Genomic DNA, 22,035 nt, shown 5'->3' with positions numbered 1-22,035 from the left:
AACCACCATTTTCAGCAGTATTTCTAGTCTATTTGTTGCCATAGCAACCAGAATTTTTGACGTAGGAACACAATGAAATTACCTGCATGATGTCCATATTGCCATCTATCCATGTTTCAAGTTTCATGAAAAAATATTGAGAACTTTTAAAGTTAACGCAGGATCCAGAAAAGTGTGACTGACTGACAGACAGACACAGTGCTCAACACTACCCACGGTGGTAGTGCGATTATCACAACTATTCCGCTCACCGTCTAAATTTTATACTTCTGACACAAGCACCGTATCGTTCTGACGAAAAGAAACATGGCGGAGGAAGCAATATCAGGTAACCCGGTGACAAAAATTTTTATTATAAGACAATGCAAAGTGATTGCCACTTGCGAAGCACTCCACCGAATTTCTGAACCAATATGTCGTCTATTTAAAAGTTTACCAGTCGTGTCGTGTCGCGCTCGACACCTTTCATACTTGTGAGAAAAATGTAATAATCAGATGATTGTCGATGTGTCAGACCTGATGTGACAGACTTAAATCATTGTATATACATGTATACATAGGAACATGCCATATGAACCCCTTCGTTTCAATAGCTGTTAAAGGCCTATTTTTTGGTGAAAACATACATCACTTACATAAACATCGATGCAGCGCGCAACACTGATTATAAACACCGTATTTATATTCCGTGTAACTGAAATTCGTGGCAGCGCTAACTTCTGCAAATGGTTTTAAATGAAAAGCTAGAACGAGCCATCGTGAGCTGAATTTATTTACGATATTCTTCTATTTATCAAAGTTACATGTCCCAGAATTGATCTTGAAAATGATGGCATGCTTGCACCGAAAAGGTTGACAGGGCTTGATTGTCTTGATTTCCAGTACGTGGAGGGCACATGTTTAAGTTACATATAGTTATGTTACATACCAAATTGATAAAGTTACAAAAGTCATAGCATAAATTTGCCGAGTGTAATTTTTGAAAAACAACCTGGTAATAGCTGTGTCACTTTTTCAGTCATTTTTTTAAAACTGCTATTTTCAAATAATTTCTTTCTTGATGAGCTTGCTTTATTGGTTTTTCGTTTCTTAGGAGCATGTTCAAGATTGTCATGAAAGGCTGAGCGGCACTGATCATTTGGTGTCTCTATGACAGACATCGAACTGGTACATGCCGGTTGATGGTCGCCTGGAGATGCGCTGTTATCATCTTCTGCACCAGGAGGAAAAAGTCTCCTTTTCTTGGTCTTCGGCTTGTTTAACCATAAATTTGAACGTCTCTTCCTTCTGAAAGAAAAAAGATCAGAATAAAGCGGTGCCACAAAATCATAAAGATGCGCTGCTTTTATGGACATTGTTGAGCGGTGTTCATATTTCTATAATGTCAGTGTTGAGCGGTGCATACTTGCTAACACGTGTAAATGTAAAAATCACAGTTATATTCAATAAAGCATGTTGTAATGTGTTGTATATTGATTCTTCTACCATAAAATACAGTTTAACAAAAAAAATCTTTCATTTAAAGGGTTTTAAATCTGCAAAAATATGATTTTTCGCATCATGAAAGTCACTTCTTTCACGACATGCTCAAACTGTTTTCACTATTTTGAAGTTAACGGCATTTAGATGTAAAATATATACTTCGTTCAGTGGAATATCATTTTATTACCAACTTACCTTCTTTTCTCGTTTTTTACATTGATGTCTGCACTCGCCAAAAAGTTTGCGGCCATGTTTTTGACAGAAGGATAAGGTGCTTGCAGGGTTTTTTTTTAGAAAAAGGGGAAGACGCTGGACGCTGGGAAAAAGGGGAAAATGGAGCGCGAAAGAGACGTAATTATTTGGGGAAAAAAAAATGTTCATTTCAATGTCTATAACTCACCTACAGACCTCAGGTTTTTTTTAAGAAAAAGAGGCATGTCTCTGACCTTTTTGTTCTTGAACACTGAACAAGTATGATATTAAAGTCAAAGTCCTAAATAAAGTTGCAGGTGTAGATCTAATAAAGGGAAATGTTTTCAACTGGGGCCGGGGAACGATGTCAATTTCATGATGAATGGGTTGACGATCTAGATCTGCTACAGTATTGGAAGGGAAAGGTGCGGCAGCTGCCGATTGTCTACTTTCACTTTCACAATAATCCGACAGTATTAATCGATGTTGATTACACGTACCTCCGAATCCTGCTGGGTTTCAACGGTTTTTGATGATTCATTCTTAAAAAATGCGTCAACGCAATGAATATTTTCCGAGTTTGAACGTTTTATTTTGTTCGTGTATGAACGCCAATTGTGAGACTTTATTCTGTTTTAACGTTTCTATCTTGGCTTTCACATAGCCCGGATGAAAATTCAACTGGTTTCCGGTAATTAATTGACGAAACACCCTCAGGGATTTCAATAGACGCAGAATCCTGCGTTTTGACGCGAGCACATTAAAAATGACTCATTTCAGGGGTCTAGCTAGGTTCAAAATTTAGGGAGAAGTCACTTCTCCCAAAGACCAAAATAGGGAGAAGTGGCAACTTTTCAGGGAGAAATGGTACTTTTGCATCCAGGGGTCAAGCTTAGCTGAAAATTTCGGGAGATGTCACTTCTGTACAGTTGCGTCATAGGTCTTCATTTTACATGTATTTTATATTGTGCTACAATTTTTTAAAACAAAAATTCATTTAAAATCTCATTTTACAGCACAGATTCCAAATCTTACCTGTGAATGAGCCCTATATTTATTGCCAGTGCTAGTTAACTCTTCCCATTTGATCATTCCTTTATATTGTCTTAATGGGCCATTTAACTTTGCTGAAGTATAGTTACTGGTAGCCAGCACAAGGCAATTAATCAAGGCTTCACCTATGAACAATTTTAAGAACTCTAATAGCTCCCGCCTGTGCATTTGAATGTTCAACTTTGCATGACCTGTAAATGGGGCAACTTCTGGCTGAGAACTTTCCTGTGTCCAATTCTCCACATCAAGTTGATTTTAATGGTCAATGTGTGGCACAAACAAATAATTAAAAGGTGGAGAAGTTATGTCGCCTTCATGAAATTAATTAGCGACATAAATATTCCCTTGGCGAGCAAATCGCCCACTTCGCCCACTAGCGAGACCCCTGCATTTTTGACGCAACCCTTTTTTCTTCTGTGCGTCATTTTGACGCGTCGTAAATTTTACCCGTGCGTCAGTCAGTTAACATCTCGAGTTCCATGGTAATAAATCCCGCTGTGCTCCTAATTGAAATTAATGTTTCAGTATTTGAAACACGGTCTATAATCGAGGGAATACCCTGGGCGTTGTTTATCTTATCTCATCTCTTCCAATACACATGTCACTGTCTAAATAGTGCGTGCCCACTAACTGGGTAATTAGCAGCAGTGATTACGTGATAATTGATTGACCATCCGATAATTGCAGGTTTTTTGCAGACTTTTCAGACGGCACGGTTAAAGAAAGTCGGCAAAATTAATTAAAGTAAAAACCATATTGATCAAAGGTCTATTAATTACGTAGATCCAATAGTAGATCTTAGTCCAGCGTGTTTTTTCAGTTGTTAATCCACCTATAATTACGAGTAACACCCATCTTTTATAAACTGGAATCACAGTTTATTTTTTATACTAACAAGTAATAATACTACACATAAACATTGAGAAAACACATTTTCTCGATAAGATATAAATTATCCGAGTAGAATTAAATTGCTGCGTCATGACCTTCGACATTGTAAATGGCGGACTTAACATTCAACCCGCTTTCAAATTTAAAGCTGGCGATTCAAATTGCAAGTAATGGCGATTCAATAATGGAGAAAGCATTAACTGGATTTAACAAACATTTGATAAGGTTTGTTAAACCCGAAAACAACAAGAAAATTTGGATTATTAAAGTAATACTACTGCAGGTAAGGCATTCCAAAGTGTACATATTTCGGACATGTATAGTATTCGGATAAACAGTAATAGATATACTAGATGTTCCATGCATTTAGATTGTGTTTTGTTAGAAAAGCTATCATAGGGATGATGATAATATAATGACGATAAATATGTGATGAAAAGGTGCTACCGGTACATATCTTAAATTATTTAAATGTGTTAAAAAAGACTTCATGTGTTATAACTATAAGGAAGTATATTTAATGTACCAATTCATTTAAATATGTTGTGTTATGTATCATGGTATTGTTATTTAATAAAGCAGTATAACTTTTTAAGATATTGTGTTACTCTTAGAGCATATTTTTATCTAAAAAATTGAATAATACAGACAAAAACACAATTAACGCACTTCAAAATTGACCCCACCATTTTTCAATTTGACTCCTCAAAATTTCAGTCCAGGGGTTATTGACTCCTGGTTTTTAAAATCTATTGAAATCCCTGACCCTTCTCGTGCAAGACCGGAATCCAGTAAAATAGTCATATGATTAATACGATTAGTTGCCCGGTTTCAATGACGTAATTTAAGAGCTATATATAGAATCACTGGGATTCCCAGATTTGAGAGTTCGTCGGGAGAGAGAGAGAGAGCGAGATCGTTTAACATGGTACAAATTGGATAAGTGTCGACTTCCCAAAAGAAAAAAAACATTTCTTTGAGGGTAAAATATTATATTTTGGTGAAAAATTATATTTTTGGAGGGGAAATGGTATTTTTAGGGGAAAAATTCTGGTAGGGGAAGACGCCGAATATCGGCGTCACTTTCTTAGTAAAAAAAACCCCTGGCTTGTGTCAGAAGTAGAAAATTTCGACGGTAAGCGGAATAGTTGTGGTAATCGCCCTATCATCGTGCTAACTAATCTGAGTAAGGAGTCCAAGGACTCCTAACTTTTGAAATTTAGGAGCCGGACAGATTTCAAGGAGTCCAACAATTAAGACACCTTTAAAAGGCTTTTCATATCATATTTTCGGCCATTAACACATGTCAATCCATGAAATGTTAAATTTGTATTGTATGTTTGTTTTTAGATCAAAGTTGTAAGTGACTGCTGTTCAATATTTGTTATATCACATTGCAAAATATTTAACCGATTCCAGTAATATTTAAGTTAATGATTTACATGATCATTCTAAGATTTCAACATAGTACTATTTGCTATTATGCATTATGATTGCTTGTTTAACCTCAACAGTAGGGTTAAAAACATTATCGGAGCCTTCTGTTTTGTTATGTGTCATAGTTACTAAATCTACACTAAGGGTGTAACAACCCTATATTTCTCATTGCTATATATATATTCTTTATAATACATGTATTTCCAAGAACGTGGAAATTGGGAAACGCAATATAATTGTAATTTTATTGTAATTTCATCATTGGGTTTTTACACCATGAAAACATGTTTAGACACTATTTTACTTGCAAAGCATAATTTCCGCGAGCATTACACTCTGTTGCCATGATCATTAGTCTCTTAAGTAACTTGCCACGATTTAATTGTGGAGGAGTCAACGATTTAATCGTGGAGGAGTACACCCTAGGAACCAATTAGTGTGGTTGGTATGACCATTCCTACAAACTGCAATAAACCATTGAAATCATCGATTGATACTGACACGGGTCATTCACGCTCAAATGATTCACAGCCAGTCCGATCTTCAGTACACTGGGGTCATAAAACGTACAATGTGTAAAAAAATCGGGTATTGTGATGATTTTTATAGTGATAAGAAACTGTTTGGAGAAATTAATTTACTACAGCAAAAATATCAGTGAAAAAAACACAGCCACGATCGTTTCAAAGTTTGCATGTTCCCCTATTACTACACGCACGGACAGTGACAGGGAACCAAAATAAAAAAAATCGGATTCTTCAGCGCTTTTCCTCTATATAAAGTTGGTACCGTAAAACAGCACAATTCCCAATGAGACCATTTTTCCCAATTTCAAAATAAAAATTCCCAATTTCAAAAATAAAAATTACCAATTCACAAAAAAAATTCAATTCACAGAAAAAAATCGCTGAAGAATTGCATACGCACATGTAAATCTTTTTTGTCGAGACAAAGGAAATATGCATGTGTAATATTTATGTGAAGTTAGACTTTGATAATGTCGCATTAACACAAAGATTGAAAAGTGTGTTTTGGATTACAAATTTAATTTCGGTCATTTGAGAATGCAACCAAACATTTACAGTTTTAGTCAATTAATTGAATAATTATTTGTAAAAACGTTTACGTGTCGAAATAAATGTTTTGACAATATTTGGCATGAAATGTACAATTTCCACGAGCAATGCACCAGGTTGCCATCAGCAGTCTTCTAAGTAACTGCCAAGATTTTTTCGTGGAGGAGTGCTCCGTAATGACTGATTAGTGTGGTAGGTATAGCAAAGCCAACAAACTGCCACAAAACCACTGAAATTATCGATTGATAGTGAAAATGTGTTATTCACGCACAACTGATTCACAATAGTTCGCATCTTCAGTGCCTTGGAGCCAAACTCTAATACTGCTCGTTTATAATAAGTAGTATGTAACCAATGTTGGTGTAATATGAAAACAACCAAACAAATAACCGGTACTGATTATTACTCGCGCATTGATAAAATTCGGACTTTAAAAATTGGGGAATATGTATTAAATATCGAGTCCAGTGCATAGTTGTCAGATATTGATAATAGCAGCCTTTCATTGATGGTCAAGTCTACTGACGCAAACCTCGTTCAATCAGAGGCAGGTTATCCTACAGAACCTGAGGCTATGAGTCCCGATTTAGACAGTTCATACTCTCAAGCACGGTTTCAGTTAAAATGAGTGTTAAGTTTAATATACTTATTGTTTAGTGCTAATAGAAACATGATTTTGTAGGAAATCACTCACCACATTGAAGTCAATATGCAAATTATTATTTGTACATGTTTTGAAACGTTTCCAGCATTATTAATAAATTTCCCAATTTGGATGAAAATGCTGCTTATTTTCCCAATTTGACCGGTACCGGTATCATTCCCAAAGTGGTGAGGAAAAAAGCTGTTCTTTTGTTTTTGTCAATGTGTTAACAGTGCCCTAGATAATTATTTCGGAAATAGGGTTTTCACCCACTGATTTTGAAAAATAGGGTGATTTCATTCTTGGAATAGGGTGAAATGAGTTATAAGATGCATACAGTAAAACAATTGCTGCTTTACTTCTGTTGAAGCTGCACACACTTGTATTAATTCAATAAAACTGTAAACTTATATAATTAACTTTAATAACCTGATGTTTCATAACATCTTTAATCCTTGAAACTGTCAATAATATAAACTTTAAACTTAAAAAAATCGATAACACGAATGATTCGGCACTTATTGGCTCTTGCTTTCTTGGTTCGAAAAAGTAGGCGATCGACTAATATTTTGGCGCAACAATTGCGGACGTCTTTCTCTCAGACATTTTTATTACGCATCGTATTAGAAACTGAAAGTACAGACACTTTACAAATACATGCACAATGAACGACGGATTAAGTCGGATTGAAAACACATGTATGTCGTCGTTAATAATTTGGTCAGCCGCTTTATTTAACTATGAAATCTAGTCCGCAGAGCGTTTGAATAGCTTTGACTGTTTTATTGCTCCGTCATCCAGGCGCTTGCTGAATAAAAGCGTCGCCGCGTAATGAAAATAATCACAAAAAATACCGAAAATTAGCAAAGTATTTTCGATCTAAGCTATTGTATCGTACGCATCAAATAAGACGAATGTGCGTAAAAGGCAAATCGGGTGCGTTTTCAATACGCATGATATTGTATTTCTTTGCGTTTTTAAACATTTTAATAGGGTGAAAGACGCTGATACGCAGCTTATCTGGGGCACTGGTTAAAGCATAATGATTTGTGGCACATTTTTCGGATCCACAAAAGTTCGATGGACTCCTCTCACGCAAAAACAAGGAGTCCGAGTCTCATTTTTCGGAGTCTCGGACTCCAGGACTCCTGTTAGTGTCGAACGCTGCAGACAGAGCGCTAACCATAAGTCCCCTCCAATGAAACCGGTAGGGGACAATAATTTATTAACAGGAATTGCAGCATGTTTCAGGCAACTCTACCAAATGCACACGTATGCACTTGAATACACTCTACCATAAATGCCAACATCAGTTGAAATAGAATGATAATGCAGCAGTTATCACAGAGTATCTAAAATTAAGAATAACTACTGTCTAGTTACAGTGAAACTGTGTGAATCATTAGATATATATTAATTGATAATTTATAATGGTATTCTTTATTGTTTTTATCTGAGACACATATTTTACCTTGAATCCCTTTTGCTGCAACATCGATCAATCTGTCAATATGTTCTGGAGACAAGCCGGTGTTTTGTGCTGTGAGCTCTATCAATTCCAGAGCGGATGTCAACTCTTCATTGCCTTTCCCCTTGTATGGCTTACGTGATGTGGCTATGAGAAATTAACATGATTAACAGTTTTTTTTTTCCTTCTTTGTGACCCGCCGATCATCGGCCCTTTCCCCTCCGATTTTTTTTCCCCTCAGCTGGTAAATTTTCCCCTAGATTTCATTTTTCCCTCCAAAAAAAAAAAAAAAAAACATTTTTTTTTTTTTTTTTTTAAACCTTTAAATATATAAGTTAACCTGATCCAGTGTAGAAAAAAGAAAAATATTGCATAATTAAATTTTCTGTTTCCTTGAATTTGTTTTAAAAACAGTAAAATATGCTTAATTGATTATTTAAGTCTTTCCTTATTTTCCCCAAAATCCGGCGTTTCGTGTGATTTTTTCCCCAAAATCTGGCGTTTCGCACGATTTTTTCCCCCTCAAAAAAGGTCAGGCCCTTTCCCCAAAATCAGATAAAAACCCCTGATTAAGTCATAACAGGGGGTTTTCTGCAATGTAAAAAAGGCCATAAAACGGACCCTATCCCAAAGCAACGGACCCGATCCCAAACCAAAATTTAAAAAAAAATTGCCAATTTCAAAAAAAAAAAAAAATTCTTTTTTTCCAAAGAAGTGTCTTATGACTTAATATAATAATTATACTCTATATCTCATTTTTTTAACAACCTGCAAAATATATAACCATAATTTATATGATTTTTATCCAAAATGGCCAGGAAAAGACCTGTTGTGTCAATATCTGTTGATAAAAAAGAAATGTGTCCACAGGACACGGATGCCCCCAACAGTAACTTTGTCACTACATAAAAGTATAACTGTGTAAACGCTTGGTAGAAGTTATTAGCTTTTTTCAAATCCTAAACGCAGATTTCGAACCTAAACGCAGACCCTAAGTTCAAGGTCAAGGGGTCAAAATTTGTATGCGTATGGAAAGGCCTTGTCCATATACACATGCATGCCAAATATGAAATTGCTATCTGAAGCGACATAGTTAAGTTATGATCATTTTTCGAAATCTAATTGCAAAGTGTGACGGACAGACGGACGGACAGACGAACGGACAGTCCGATCACTATATGCCCTCCTTAGGGGGCATAAAAATGTCTTAGAATATCAAAATAAATCAGAAAGCCGCATACACTAGAGAGCGGACAACATGCTTAATTCTTGAAATGCACTAAGTGACCCCGTGACCTAGTTTTTGACCCGGCATGACCCATATTCGATCTTGACCTAGATATTGTCTCAATACAACTTCTTACCAAGTTTAGTAAAGATCAGATTAAAAAACTACTTCAATTAGAGAGCGGACACCATGCTAAATCCTTGAAATGCACTAAGTGACCCAGTGACCTAGTTTTTGACCCGGCATGACCCATATTCGAACTTGACCTAGATATTGTCTTGATACAACTTCTGACCAAGTTTAGTAAAGATCAGATGAAAACTACTTCAATTAGAGAGCGGACACCATGCTAAATCCTTGAAATGCACTAAGTGACCCCGTGACCTAGTTTTTGACCTGGCATGACCCATATTCGAACTTGACCTAGATATTGTCTGGATTCAACTTCTGACCAAGTTTGGTAAAGATCGGATGAAAACTATTTGAATTAGAGAGCGGACACGAAGTGTGACCGACCGACCGACGGACAGTGCGAAAACTATATACCCCCTTTTTCTTCGAAATGGGGGCATAAAAATCCCAATTTGGTCCTTTTTATTGATTAAAATAATCACAATTTGACCAGATTCCTTTCCCCAAAATACATGTAGCTGGAAAAGCCCCTGCCATATTTCATGTATAGAAGTACTATACAGCTGAGAATGCGTTAGTCTTCAACACTAACAAGAGTCCTGCAGTCCGAGTAGCCTTGACAAAAGTCTCAGACTCCTTAACAAGAGGCCCATGAGGGCCTGAATCGCTCTTCTGCTTTAAACACTGTCACTGTCACCTTGACCTTTGACCTAGCGACCTGAAAATCAATAGGGGTCATCAGCCAGTCATAATCAATGTACAGTACACTCCACGCGTTTCCCCAAAAAACGCGCTCCCTCCGCGGGTTTTTTCTGCTAGCGTGTGTTCACGCGGCGTTGGAAGAGCGAGGTGAACTCGATAAAACGCTCGGCGTTACGCCGCGTTCGCTAATTCCCGCGGCGTGTATTACTTTAGGCTAGTCGGTAAATGCAGACACCTTCCGTTCTTATCAGTGATCGCCGCGCAACGCCGCGTTAGCAGTGTGCTACTGGGCATGCCAAAAAATAAAAACATTGTTATAATAAATTGTTTAAATACTGTAGTACATGTATAAAAAGATAATTGTATAGAAAATTAATACGTATAAAAATTATGTTTTTTAATTCACAGGTACGTCTACAATATGAATTAGTCTAATATAATACATTTGACAAATTAATATTTAAATCATAACACATACGACACAAGAATAAATGTTCCGTAAAATTTCCAAATGAGAATAATAATTAGTAATCCGAAACACACTACGATTTTTAATTGTTAACACGACGTTTACAAATGCTTCCAATATACAGTCATGTATATTTCCCGACAAAAGCGCGCGAAAATTATGCTGCAATGTACAAGGTCAAGGTACAATGTATACTCCTGCAAAGCGTGCGTGTATTGATTTTTTTTATACAAACTTTGTAGCGCAGAGAACATTGTTGATTTCGGTTAAAAGTTTCTTTGGTATTTATTAACGAAATTATATCGCGAATAAGTTGATATTTCCTCTAAAATAATTTCAAATCGAACACGCCGAATCTTTATCGTTACGGTATTTTAGTAGAGTAATTATTTTAACACTAATTGTACTGTAAACTGATTACAGAAGACATCTGGGCGGAACTGGATTTTAAGTGTTTGACGTTATGAAAACACGCAAAGCTTGTCTACTGACCTATTGTGTAGACTGCTGTATTCGGTGTTGTGACAAAAGGGATTAACATGTGTGAATGTCACTCTGCCGATTTGGTCCATAATTACTGGTAAACATTGTTTAGAATGTCGACGCAACAAGAATACAACTGTGAATATTAAATGCAATTATCAACTCAATAGTAACCACCTTTTAGCAATCAATGGAATAACCTACAAACAAAGAGAAAATCAATGCATTAGCGAGCAGAGAATAGACTTTGTTCCGACAATTAAAACCATTCCATATGCATTCGTTGAACGTGTTTACTTGAGTAAGTTATGCCTTTAGACAGGAAGCGGCTTTTCTTTGATTACGTCAAACTGTCAATTCACACAGATTTGCGAGATTTTTAGGGTCCTTGGTCATTTGTATACATGTTCATTATAGAAAATCACCTGCTAACATGAAAACATTGGATTAAATTATCAAAATAAAAACAATGTTGCAAACTGTGTTTATATTAATTGGTAAGTATTAGTTAAAAGACGACGTTTTGTGTGTCGTAAATCAACGAGTTTTCTATACAACCACAACTACTTCTACAACCACGTCGGGATCGATCTATCTTGGTTGTTTTTTTAATTGTAAATATTATACTACATGTACATGTATGTACTTGTAATAAATGTAATTTTATTTGAAAATCAGGAAGTCAAACAAAATTAAATTGATCGTTATCTCGTAAAACGCGGAGTTTCCCCCGCGTTGCCAACGCCAAGGGCCGCCGCGTCGGTTTATCAGTTTTGCCGATCGTTAATCGCCGCGTCCAAAATCATGCAAACGCCGCGTATAGCGGGATTTTCTTAATCTCCCTCCAGGTCGAAACCCGCGGAGTATGGAGGGAAATTGGGGAAAACGCGTGGAGTGTACTGTACCTATGAAGTTTCATGATCCTAGGCCTAAGCATTCTTGAGTTAACATCTGGAAACCATTTTACTATTTCGAGTCACTGTGACCTTGACCTTTAACCCAGTGACCAGAAAATCAATAGGGTTTGAGTCCTCATTAATATAACTACTGTGAACAAGTTTGAAAAGAATCGGATGAAAACTGTGGACTTAATCGGATAAACAAGAAAAAGTAACCATTTTATTATTTCAAGTCACTGTGATCTTGACCTTTGACCTAGTGACCTGAAAATCAATAGGGGTCATCAGCCAGTCATGATCAATGTACCTATGAAGTTTCATGATCCTAGGCCTAAGCATTCTTGAGTAAACATCTGAAAACCATTTTACTATTTCGAGTCACTGTGACCTTGACCTTTAACCCAGTGACCTGAAAGTCAATAGGGGTCGAATCCTCATTAATATAAAGAAACTGAACAAGTTTGAAAAGAATCGGATGAAAACTGTGGACTTCATCGGATAAACAAGTTTTTACTATTTCGAGTCACTTTGACCTTGACCTTTGACCCAGTGACCTGAAATTCAATAGGTTTTGAGTCCTCATTAATATGAAGACACTGAGCAAGTTTAAAAAGAATCGGATGAAAACTGTGGTCTTTATCGGATAAACAAGTTTTTACTGTTTCGAGTTACTGTGACCTTGACCTTTGACCCAATGACCTGAAAATCAATAGGGTTCGAGTTCTCATTAATATAAAGACACTGAGTAAGTTTGAAAATAATCGGATGAAAACTGTGGACTATATCGAAAAAACAAGTTTTTCCTATTTCGAGTCACTGTGACCTTGACCTTTGACCCAGTGACCTGAAAATAAATAGGGTTAGAGTCCTCATTAATATAAAGACCCTGAGTAAGTTTGAAAAGAATCCGATGAAAACTGTGGACTTTATCGGATAAACAAGACAACGTCTAACACACACACACACACACACAGACACCATGCCATTCCATAAGCTCTTCCTTTGGCAGTAGAGCTAAAAATCATCTTTGAAATATAAAAAATCACTTTGTTTACTTATTCATTTGGCTAGATCAGAATGTCCAAACTTTGCATATCCAAAAATATGCCAATCACCATCTTCTATGTTTGGGTACTGGTACTTTTCAAAATTGGCCAAACAAATAAAAAGTTAGAGAAAATATATTTTTATAATTTAATACCGCTCCAGTGTGCAACTATTTTTTTCAAAATTATCAGAAGTTCAATTTTAAAAGTTTATGTTCATTTTTTCACAAAGGCAGGGGCCAAAGACCAATTCACAAAGGCAGGAAAAAAGCCCTTCATGATTACTGGAAATAAACCAACACTTGTACATTGTTTAAATCTTTTCTGGAATCTTAACTCTTTCAGTGCGGGAACCGAATTTTGAAGGCCTTTGCAAACAGTTTGGATCCAGATGAGACGCCACAGAACATGGCGTCTCATCAGGATCCAAACTGTTTGCTATTCTGATAGTATTATTTGAAAAAAAAATTGAAGAAAATGCTAATTTTAGAAATTCAGCAGTGATATTTTAGCAGACGACAAATTTCCCAGCATGCAAAGGGTTAAACTCCTATGAGCTGGAGTCAATTTATTAATTAAAAAAAAAAATCCTCATGAAATGAAACTGTGTCCATGCCGCGCATGGACACGGTTTAAAAATACACTTTAAATGATAAAAATTCAATCACTGTTAATGAAAAAGTCATGGAAAATTTCTTATTAAGCTTAAATTATAGATAATATATTACAAAAATATATGTTGATCATGAAATGAATAGTTTTGTTTGAGAAAATTGCCAAAATGATGTCCATTCCCAGTGTGATGTCTTATTCCCAATTCACATAATACAGTGTTGTGTTTAATGTACCGATTTACCCGTTATAAAAAGCTGATGTTCTCTTTAATCGTATATTATTTGCATTTGCATAATAACTAAATGGCATCAACCCCTTTACAAGTGTAATATGGTGTTAAACAAGTCCATAAAATCATCCAGAATATCGCGTAAATCATTATCTATATGCAGTCTATAGGCAAAGAAGCCATTATGGTGTTAGCTTGTCTAGGTTTTCTTCCCGCTGAGCCACGTGATTAAGTGGGCGGAGCGATCACTGATAAGGCGTCATGTCAATTGTGTTTAATGACCAAATTGTCATCTGCCACCCAGTGTGGTTTATGACACCATGTGGTTAGTTAAGTCTGGACAATATTATATCTGATCAAAAGGAGATAATCGGATTATGCAGAACAATGGGGCAATTAAACACTGGAATGCAAAGGCATACACGATTTTAAGATTGATGCAAATAATCAAATGAAAAATATTGCATTTAATTTAATTAAATTCTTTTTTAATGGGTCAATGTGTTTTCCTAGACAACCAAGACCATGTAATGGAGGCCTTAGAATTTAGAAAGAAATTCATCCGTTGAATAATTGGTGCTCTCTTATATATGTTACCGATTGTTAAGCAGCAGTGTAATGGCGGACGTGGAGAGTATTCAGGGGAGATAATTATGTAATGACTAAATTCTGGAACGGTGAATTATGAAACAGATTTAAATATCAACCAATCAGAAGAAGGAATTACGGTGTAAAGTGTACGAGTTACATTGTATGTTATTTTTACATTAGCTTTTGACACCGACTTTTACCTAGCTTGATCTAGTATGCTTATCTTTGTCGATTTAATAAGCATATGTTGAAAACAGATATGGTGCAGTTTCTATTCCCTCTTCTAAGTTTTAGCATCTTTTTATGCATGTTGTTTTCGCACCTCTGTCTGTGTTGTTTAATGCAGGGCTCGAATTTAACTTTTTTTCTACTTGCAAAACATTGCGAGCAGCTTTAATACCAACTCGCAAAATCAAAAACATTCTCACAAATTTTGCTGGAAACATAATTTAATTTCGTATTGTTATTTCCATCTGTGGGCAAAAATAAACTAGTTATTTTTCGCTTCGACGCCATGTCTGTTTATAAGTTCAATGAACACGTGTGAATTAGTGGACTGTTTAACGTTCTTTGTACCAATACCATCCTCGTATCTTTACTATAAGTATACTTGTCTATATACAAGCTGCGCGCTTCCGCATACGGGTATTAGGACGTTCCATGACCTATGGTTTAGCGTTCAGGACGTCGAACGCATTTAGCAATATTACTGTGTTTTTTTCCACTATTTCTTTACTCGCAAAAAAAATACTAGTGGCTTAAAACTTAACTCGCAATCAGTATTTTTCACTCGCATTTTGCGAGTGTGCGAGTGTTAATTTCGAGCCCTGTTTAATGTACTTACATTCTACATTACATAGGACGGTATACTGTACGATCTGTATCAATATTATTTATGTACAGTATAAAAATAAAAGATGTAATTTATTTCAGAACACTTAAGAAAAAAACAATGCTTAAATAATCCAGAAAAGTATAATAACATCGGTTTATTCTTCAACATTAAAACCAGATGCTTTACATCGAGGCCGTGTTATCAATTTATATCTACAAAGTGAGCGAATGGAAAGATATTGAAAAATTGAATAGTGGTTGGATTTAAATTGCTCAGGCAATGCAAAGTGTCATTACAAAATTTTTACGGAACATTATCGAGAAATGAATTATCTACACAGGTATGTAAATATTATTGCAATCCGTTGATATAAAGTGTTAGTTCTGGCTTCCATAACTTTAAATGTCACTTTTTATGATTTTTGACTGGCGCGACTTTATAGTTATGGACTAACCCCAATAGGAAAGTCAACAAGAAATTCCTGAAAAGTTGACAGGTAACAAAGACCGGTCCAAAACAGCTTTTAAATGCAGTTATTGGCTCAAATCAACCACTTGATTGGAAAGATTGACATTTTTCACATTTAACTGATATATTCTTTCACAAAATACTATCTTAAACATTTAAAATTTATCTATTCTGCTCTTACATATCGAGAAAAACAGCGATGTGAGACTTTCTTGACATGCGAATCTCCTGAGATTTCACGGTCATATGACGTTATTTCTATTTTTAGTAACATACCATGTGCTCAGGTGTTTTCAAATTCAGAATGACATTTCCCGGTATTTTAGATTATTCTGGCTTGTTTTGTAAACAAATGGTAGTGTAAATACAAACTCAAAGTGCATATTACTTAAAACTACCTGATTCAGACTGAAATCAGTCTTATAATCCACCAGACGTAAGTTGTAAAAATGTTAATAAAAAATAATAGATTTCAGAAAACGAAAGTAATGTTTACAATTTCAGCAAAAAATGTCAAGGTCGATCCGAAAGTATCCAAATGAAAACTTGTCACGTGACAAAGCGACAATGGCGTCAAAATTGTGAATTTCAGACTGGTGGTAGTTATTTTCATCTACTGTAAGATGCATTTGAAACATTTGAACCTTAAAATATTCCCCGATGCAGTAATTTATATTCATTCACCAATATATGTAGAAATGTATCCAAGAAAATGAGCTTTCTTTGATTTATAGCGTGACATAAATATGTTACGACTCTGGTTGACTTTCGATACTGGGTTCACTTCAGCGTACAGGTATGTCAATACTACATAAACTGTACGCTGAAGTTTCTTTAGCTAATAAAGTGTCTGATATCGGGGCTTAAATGTTGCGCAACAACAAAGACAAAGAAGGAAAAATGTCCACCATTTTTTGAATGCTTCAGCCATTGTACGCTCCAAATATTACCAATATAAAAAGTAGCTTAATATTTGAGAGCGTCAACAAGTTGGACTAGGCATATCCCTGGTGAAAAATTATTGACGTTCACGAAAAAAGATTAATATGTGCATACTGCCTAAGGTAGCCATGAATAAAGCTAACAATTTTTAGATTGAAGAGTTAAGTCATTAAGTTAACATCATTTTTTACAGTTTATATTATTGACAGTTTCAAGATGTCAGTTAATAAAAGGGATCTTTTGACGATTTGAAAACCTACAAATTATAAAGCGTTGCAACGCGAAACAATTGAATAATTTGGAGAGTTCTGTTGTTGTCGTTTAAATTTACGAAACTACGAAGATTGCTTATTTAAGGTATAAAATACTTTACTTAGTCTGTCACTGTGTATGCTCGGCGGAATAAAGGGTCAGTCGGTGTAGACAATAGAAGCTGCACAAGTGTGCAGCTTCTATTGTCAACACCGACTGACCCTTTATTGAGAGAGGTGACATTTAACTCATCTAATAATTTTACTTTCTTTCTATATTTTGACATTTTAAATTGCAACCTATTTTCGCGACAACATTCACATTTATCAGTTTCGATGTTCATGTCATGCGATTAATTACGATAAACGAGCATTATTTAAAACAAACCTTTGACCAAAAAGTCCACAGCGTCGTTTATTCCATACGATGAGCGTTTTCTATACATCTTCAGCAATATTTTTGTTTACTTCCGCGCCTTCCGTTCAAATTTCGGAAGCGCAATCTCGCGAGATTTCATTTGGGCAATGGATACGGATAGTACTAAATTCGGATAACAATTGTTTAGGTGAGAATACCAAACAATATAGTTGATCGTAAACTCAGCGCAGTTTTGATATACTAACAAATCTTAGGGTTTGTTATTGACATTGCGTTACTATTTCATTATATACATGTAAATGATGTAAAACAAATGTTAGGCTGTGCATTTTGTTGCACGGTGTCGGGACAGGGCGGCTTTAATCAGAAACGGCTAATATGTCGGACCACATCATAACGGTCATGCCTTGTCTTAACATTTTCGAAGTCCGGTTAGACCAGATTCCTTATTCAATATTAATTTACCTTTAATGTATTACTTTATTCAAAATAAATCATTTATTTTACAAACAACTGTTTTAATCTTAAACGACCATGGTACGCTACGGCGTACAAGCATGCAAAGTCTAGGTCAACCTAAAGATCTACACTTTTACTACTACGCAGGGCGACCCGGGTTCAATGTCCGAACACAGCAGCTTGTGAGTTTGCTTGGTGGTCACCATACCGAAAAGGTGAGGTTTCCTCCAGGTACTCCGGCTTCCATAACACAAGAAAACACCAAACTTGGTCAATCTTGCAGTAAGAATGAAATACCGGTAGCTATAAATCACAGCTTTAATTCAAAATTAGGCCCAACTTTCATGAGTCTAGCAAGTTAATGAGGTAGCAGTATTTGAGAACACGCATAATGTAGACTCTGGCTCGTGGAGTTTGGCCTGGGGCTTGAGCAGACACAGTGCCCTACTTTTTATCGTCTTTCGTTGCTTTCCTCCGAGATTTTTGTGTTGGAATCGACTGTAAGCTTGTCAAATAGCAGTAAATATACTGTATCTTTAAGTTGAATTATAGAGACTGAATGCACCTCATCTTTGCCAGAACCCCATTTGAAAAGCCTCCTATAGGCGTCACGGTTCTCGGCGAGTCTGTCTGAGCTTTTCTGAGCTATCCGCATGTCTTTCCACTCTTCTTTGCATCTGCATAAAGTTTCGGCTGTTCTAATGTTATCTTATTGTCGTGAAGGATTTGTAATACAAATGTATATAGTCAAATGACTTAATAACAAAACAAGTGTGAGGTTATATATTTAATAGCATTCTAATGATCTACAACTACTTATAATGATGTTACCCAAAGCGATACATACAAGAGACTGAATATTCGGGCTGATTGCATTTATGTTATGACTTGGACCATCCGCATTTGGTATTTCTAGGCCGCCCTCTCTTACTCTTCCCAGGTGAGAGATTGTCTTGTCACATTGGATGCAGGCTTACGTAGGGTGTGACCTTTTCATCGCCATCATCGCTGAAGGATAACTTCTGCCTTTATTTGCTTTTATGTGCTTCAATGTACTCTTCTTTCGCTTTTGTGTTTGTTTGGCATTTTAGATGGCATCTTCTTTCACTTGCACTTTCTACCATTTCTCCTCTATCGTTTCTTCTTCAAGCAGCACCTCTTTAACCTTGAAACTTTTAGGGAACCCTTTACTCGTTTGAATTATTAGCGTCTTTTAGCTTAGCGCCTTGTTTCAACGATTGCTTGTTCTGCCCCACTCCCCTCCTCCTGTCCAATTCTTGTTCAGCTTCAGTTTTAATCGGGCTACATGGGGATGATGGTCTGAAGCCACGTCTACGCCTCGCTTGACGCGCACATACTGAAGAGGTCAACTAAAATTACTCTCAATGCAAATGTGATCGATCTGATTCTCCGTTTACAGGTCTTGTGACGCCCAAGTTGCATCGCATGTCCATCTGTTGAAAAAACATTTGCTCTGACGATCGGGTTACCTGTGGCGAACAGAACGGCGAATCTCTCACCATTTATTGCCTTCCATCTTTCCTATCCATTCCAGCCACATGCTCTCCTTATATCCTCGGTTGTCATTGCCAATCTGGCGTTAAAGTCACCATAATGATGACCAGCTTTGGTTGTCTTGTATGATGACTGACAGTCTGTTGTTTAGACCGAATACATTTAGACAAAAAATAAATAATTTTAATTATTTTTTGTGTGACTTTTTCACGGTTAAGCAAAATGAAAATAAAAAAAGAAAAGAATAAATGACATTTAAAAACGGCTGCAGTTCAATCCAAAAACATTAATTTTATGAAACAGAACACGGCTTTCTATATGTTTATAATAAAATCATGTTTGGTTATGTTTTCGCACCGCTTAGTGCGACCGTTCTTGTACTTACAGAATTAACACCATGGTCATCACCTGCTCTCGAGTGCTCTGAAACTGAACGAGTGATATTATAATCATTATCATTAGACCTTTTTTCATTTAAATGCATATTAGTGTTGTTGCACGTTGTTGGTAAGATATCCAATAGAAATGGTTTATGCAAAGCTTTATTTAAGTATGCGGGGAGAGGGTCTAAAATATTTACGATCACGCTATATATTGTTTGCTATTATGAGTTTTTCAGGTAAATCCGAGATGAGGGCATGCTGAAAATGTTGTAGAACGCATCTGATCCTGTTCGATTAATTGGAAATGTCAACAAAACCATCAACAGATCCCTGTCAAAAATATGCATGCAAAATACAGACTTGCTTACAAGGTCAGTGCTCGTGCCATCAGGATCTGTTGATGCAAGGAAATAAAATAATCGGACCGTCCATCCGTGCGTGGGTAGGTCCCACTGTCTGGATTCTGTAACAACCCTGTAGCTTCGACAAATATACGGGAAGATTTCAATACAAATCCGGATTAGTTCTCCATATGACCAGGCAATAAGTAGTGAACAGCTCGCTTGCTCTTCGGTCAAAGGTTAATATAACAGTTCAACGTAAAAGGTTTTACATGTTAGTTAACGTTGTGTAACTTAAACGTGCCTGGAAGTATTTTAACCATTTCCCACTCAGGAGCAAAGTGAAAATGGCTATGTGCAAACAGCAGCATAAAACCAAAACAGCCTGTTTGCTGCTCATCAGTATCTTAGGATTTCAAATGAAGCCTTTAAAACTTAAATCCAGCAAGAAAGGTCTTAAATTAAATTTAACTTTCTAAGGGACTACAAATGCGTCAAAATACGTAAGTAGGTGGTAAAAGGTGCTTTCTCAAATGATGTGTCGCATATGACTGTCATGCTCCACAGTGACAGTTGGAGGCAATTCACGGTCAAAATCAATAAAGTTTAATTTCTTCTCTGTAACATCTACATTCCTTGGAGGATGTTAATTTATTTGTATTACTAGTATCATTTATCATGACCAAACAATAAGTGGCTAAGAAATCTCGTGCACTTTGGTTGAAAGGCCAAAAGCACAATTGAGGGTCAAAGGTCGTACATTTTAGTTTGAGGATTTTAATATACAAGTATATGCGTCTGTGGCATATATCGCATCATGTGACACGCCGTGTTTTAAAAGCAATACAAACATGGTCACTATACAAGTCATTACTTGCTTTATGCTTTTATGTTAAATAAAAATATTAAATACTAATATTTCTAAACAATATTAAATACATTGTACATATAATTGTCCAATGTAGCATATGCTGAGCATTTGTACAAGTTTACCACAACATTGTACACGACTCGTTTAATAAAGCTGTATGAAGTAATTAATTGCCAAATAAACCAAATCATTTTTTTCTGAATTAAAAAATTGCCTATTGATCATTGCAGCTATGAACTATCAAGAAGACAAATGCGAGCTCGTGATTGATTCCTTGGTCGAGTGCTGTGAGAAATATGGAGCGAGGTCTAACTGTTGCTCGGGGTTCCTGAAAGGCCAAAGAAAAAGGAACAAACCAATCAAAGACTCTTCCGAAGGCTGTGGGTGACGAACGGCCACATCTTATATGTACACAGTGATATTTAAAATTATTTACATGAATGCAATGTTTATCTTGTAACGTGTGTTCATATATTGGTAAATAATAATATAAATTATAAAGATTTGAAAATGTCAAAATGTAACTAAGTAGATCTAGAGGAAACATTGAGGGTTAGTGCAGGGAGCTCGATTTACAACTCGGTAATCGGTGTTTAAGAGTTATTGTCCTGTGTAATTCTCACGCGCAGCGCCCAATTACACAGTCATAGAGTATGGTGCTGATCATTACTAAAGGAATTAAAGGATTGTAATGAAACATCAAGTAATGCTATAAGACTCTGAGAGGAAGTTTGGAGTACAAGAGTCATAATGCTTCATGAAGTCAAGTGTACTTGCTTAATTCTCTTGTGCAAATCATTACTTTAAGTACACGATTTATTGTAAAAAAATATCTTGCATAAATAGAAAACATTGAGATCTCTACATTTCAATACATAATATTATCTTGTATGTTTTCCCGCATAATGAATGTCAAAATCATACTTTTTGGCAATAAAGTGTTTCTTCGGGGATA

General features: G+C 36.0%; 1 protein-coding gene and 1 long non-coding RNA gene across 5 annotated transcripts in view; one reads left to right on the top strand and one right to left on the bottom strand.

The window, feature by feature from the left end:
• LOC127833702 (centromere protein I-like) overlaps positions 1 to 17,810 on the bottom strand; it is a 107,607-nt gene extending 89,797 nt beyond the window's left edge. For 3 of the 4 annotated variants that reach the window (XR_008027565.1, XR_008027566.1, XM_052359118.1), the window contains exons 1-2: positions 17,521 to 17,809; positions 8,246 to 8,389 (exon numbers count right to left, since the gene is read on the bottom strand). Coding sequence is in view for 2 of the 4 variants with exons in the window: in XM_052359118.1 (XP_052215078.1) it covers positions 8,246 to 8,389; positions 17,521 to 17,578 (202 nt within the window). In the remaining 2 variants the exon portion in view is untranslated. Of the gene's footprint in view, positions 1 to 8,245; positions 8,390 to 17,520 lie in introns of all 4 variants that reach the window. The other variant, XM_052359119.1, reaches the window with a different exon arrangement.
• Positions 17,626 to 21,583, top strand: LOC127833703 (uncharacterized). Its single transcript, XR_008027567.1, has 3 exons — positions 17,626 to 17,698; positions 20,105 to 20,239; positions 21,311 to 21,583. It is a non-coding gene; the product is annotated as an uncharacterized LOC127833703 (long non-coding RNA).
• The last annotated feature ends 452 nt before the right edge of the window (positions 21,584 to 22,035 follow it).

Source organism: Dreissena polymorpha, chromosome 6 (genome assembly GCF_020536995.1).
Source record: "Dreissena polymorpha isolate Duluth1 chromosome 6, UMN_Dpol_1.0, whole genome shotgun sequence".
Taxonomy (NCBI): Eukaryota; Metazoa; Mollusca; class Bivalvia; order Myida; family Dreissenidae; genus Dreissena; species Dreissena polymorpha.
This window is presented reverse-complemented; position numbering and strand designations above follow the sequence as displayed.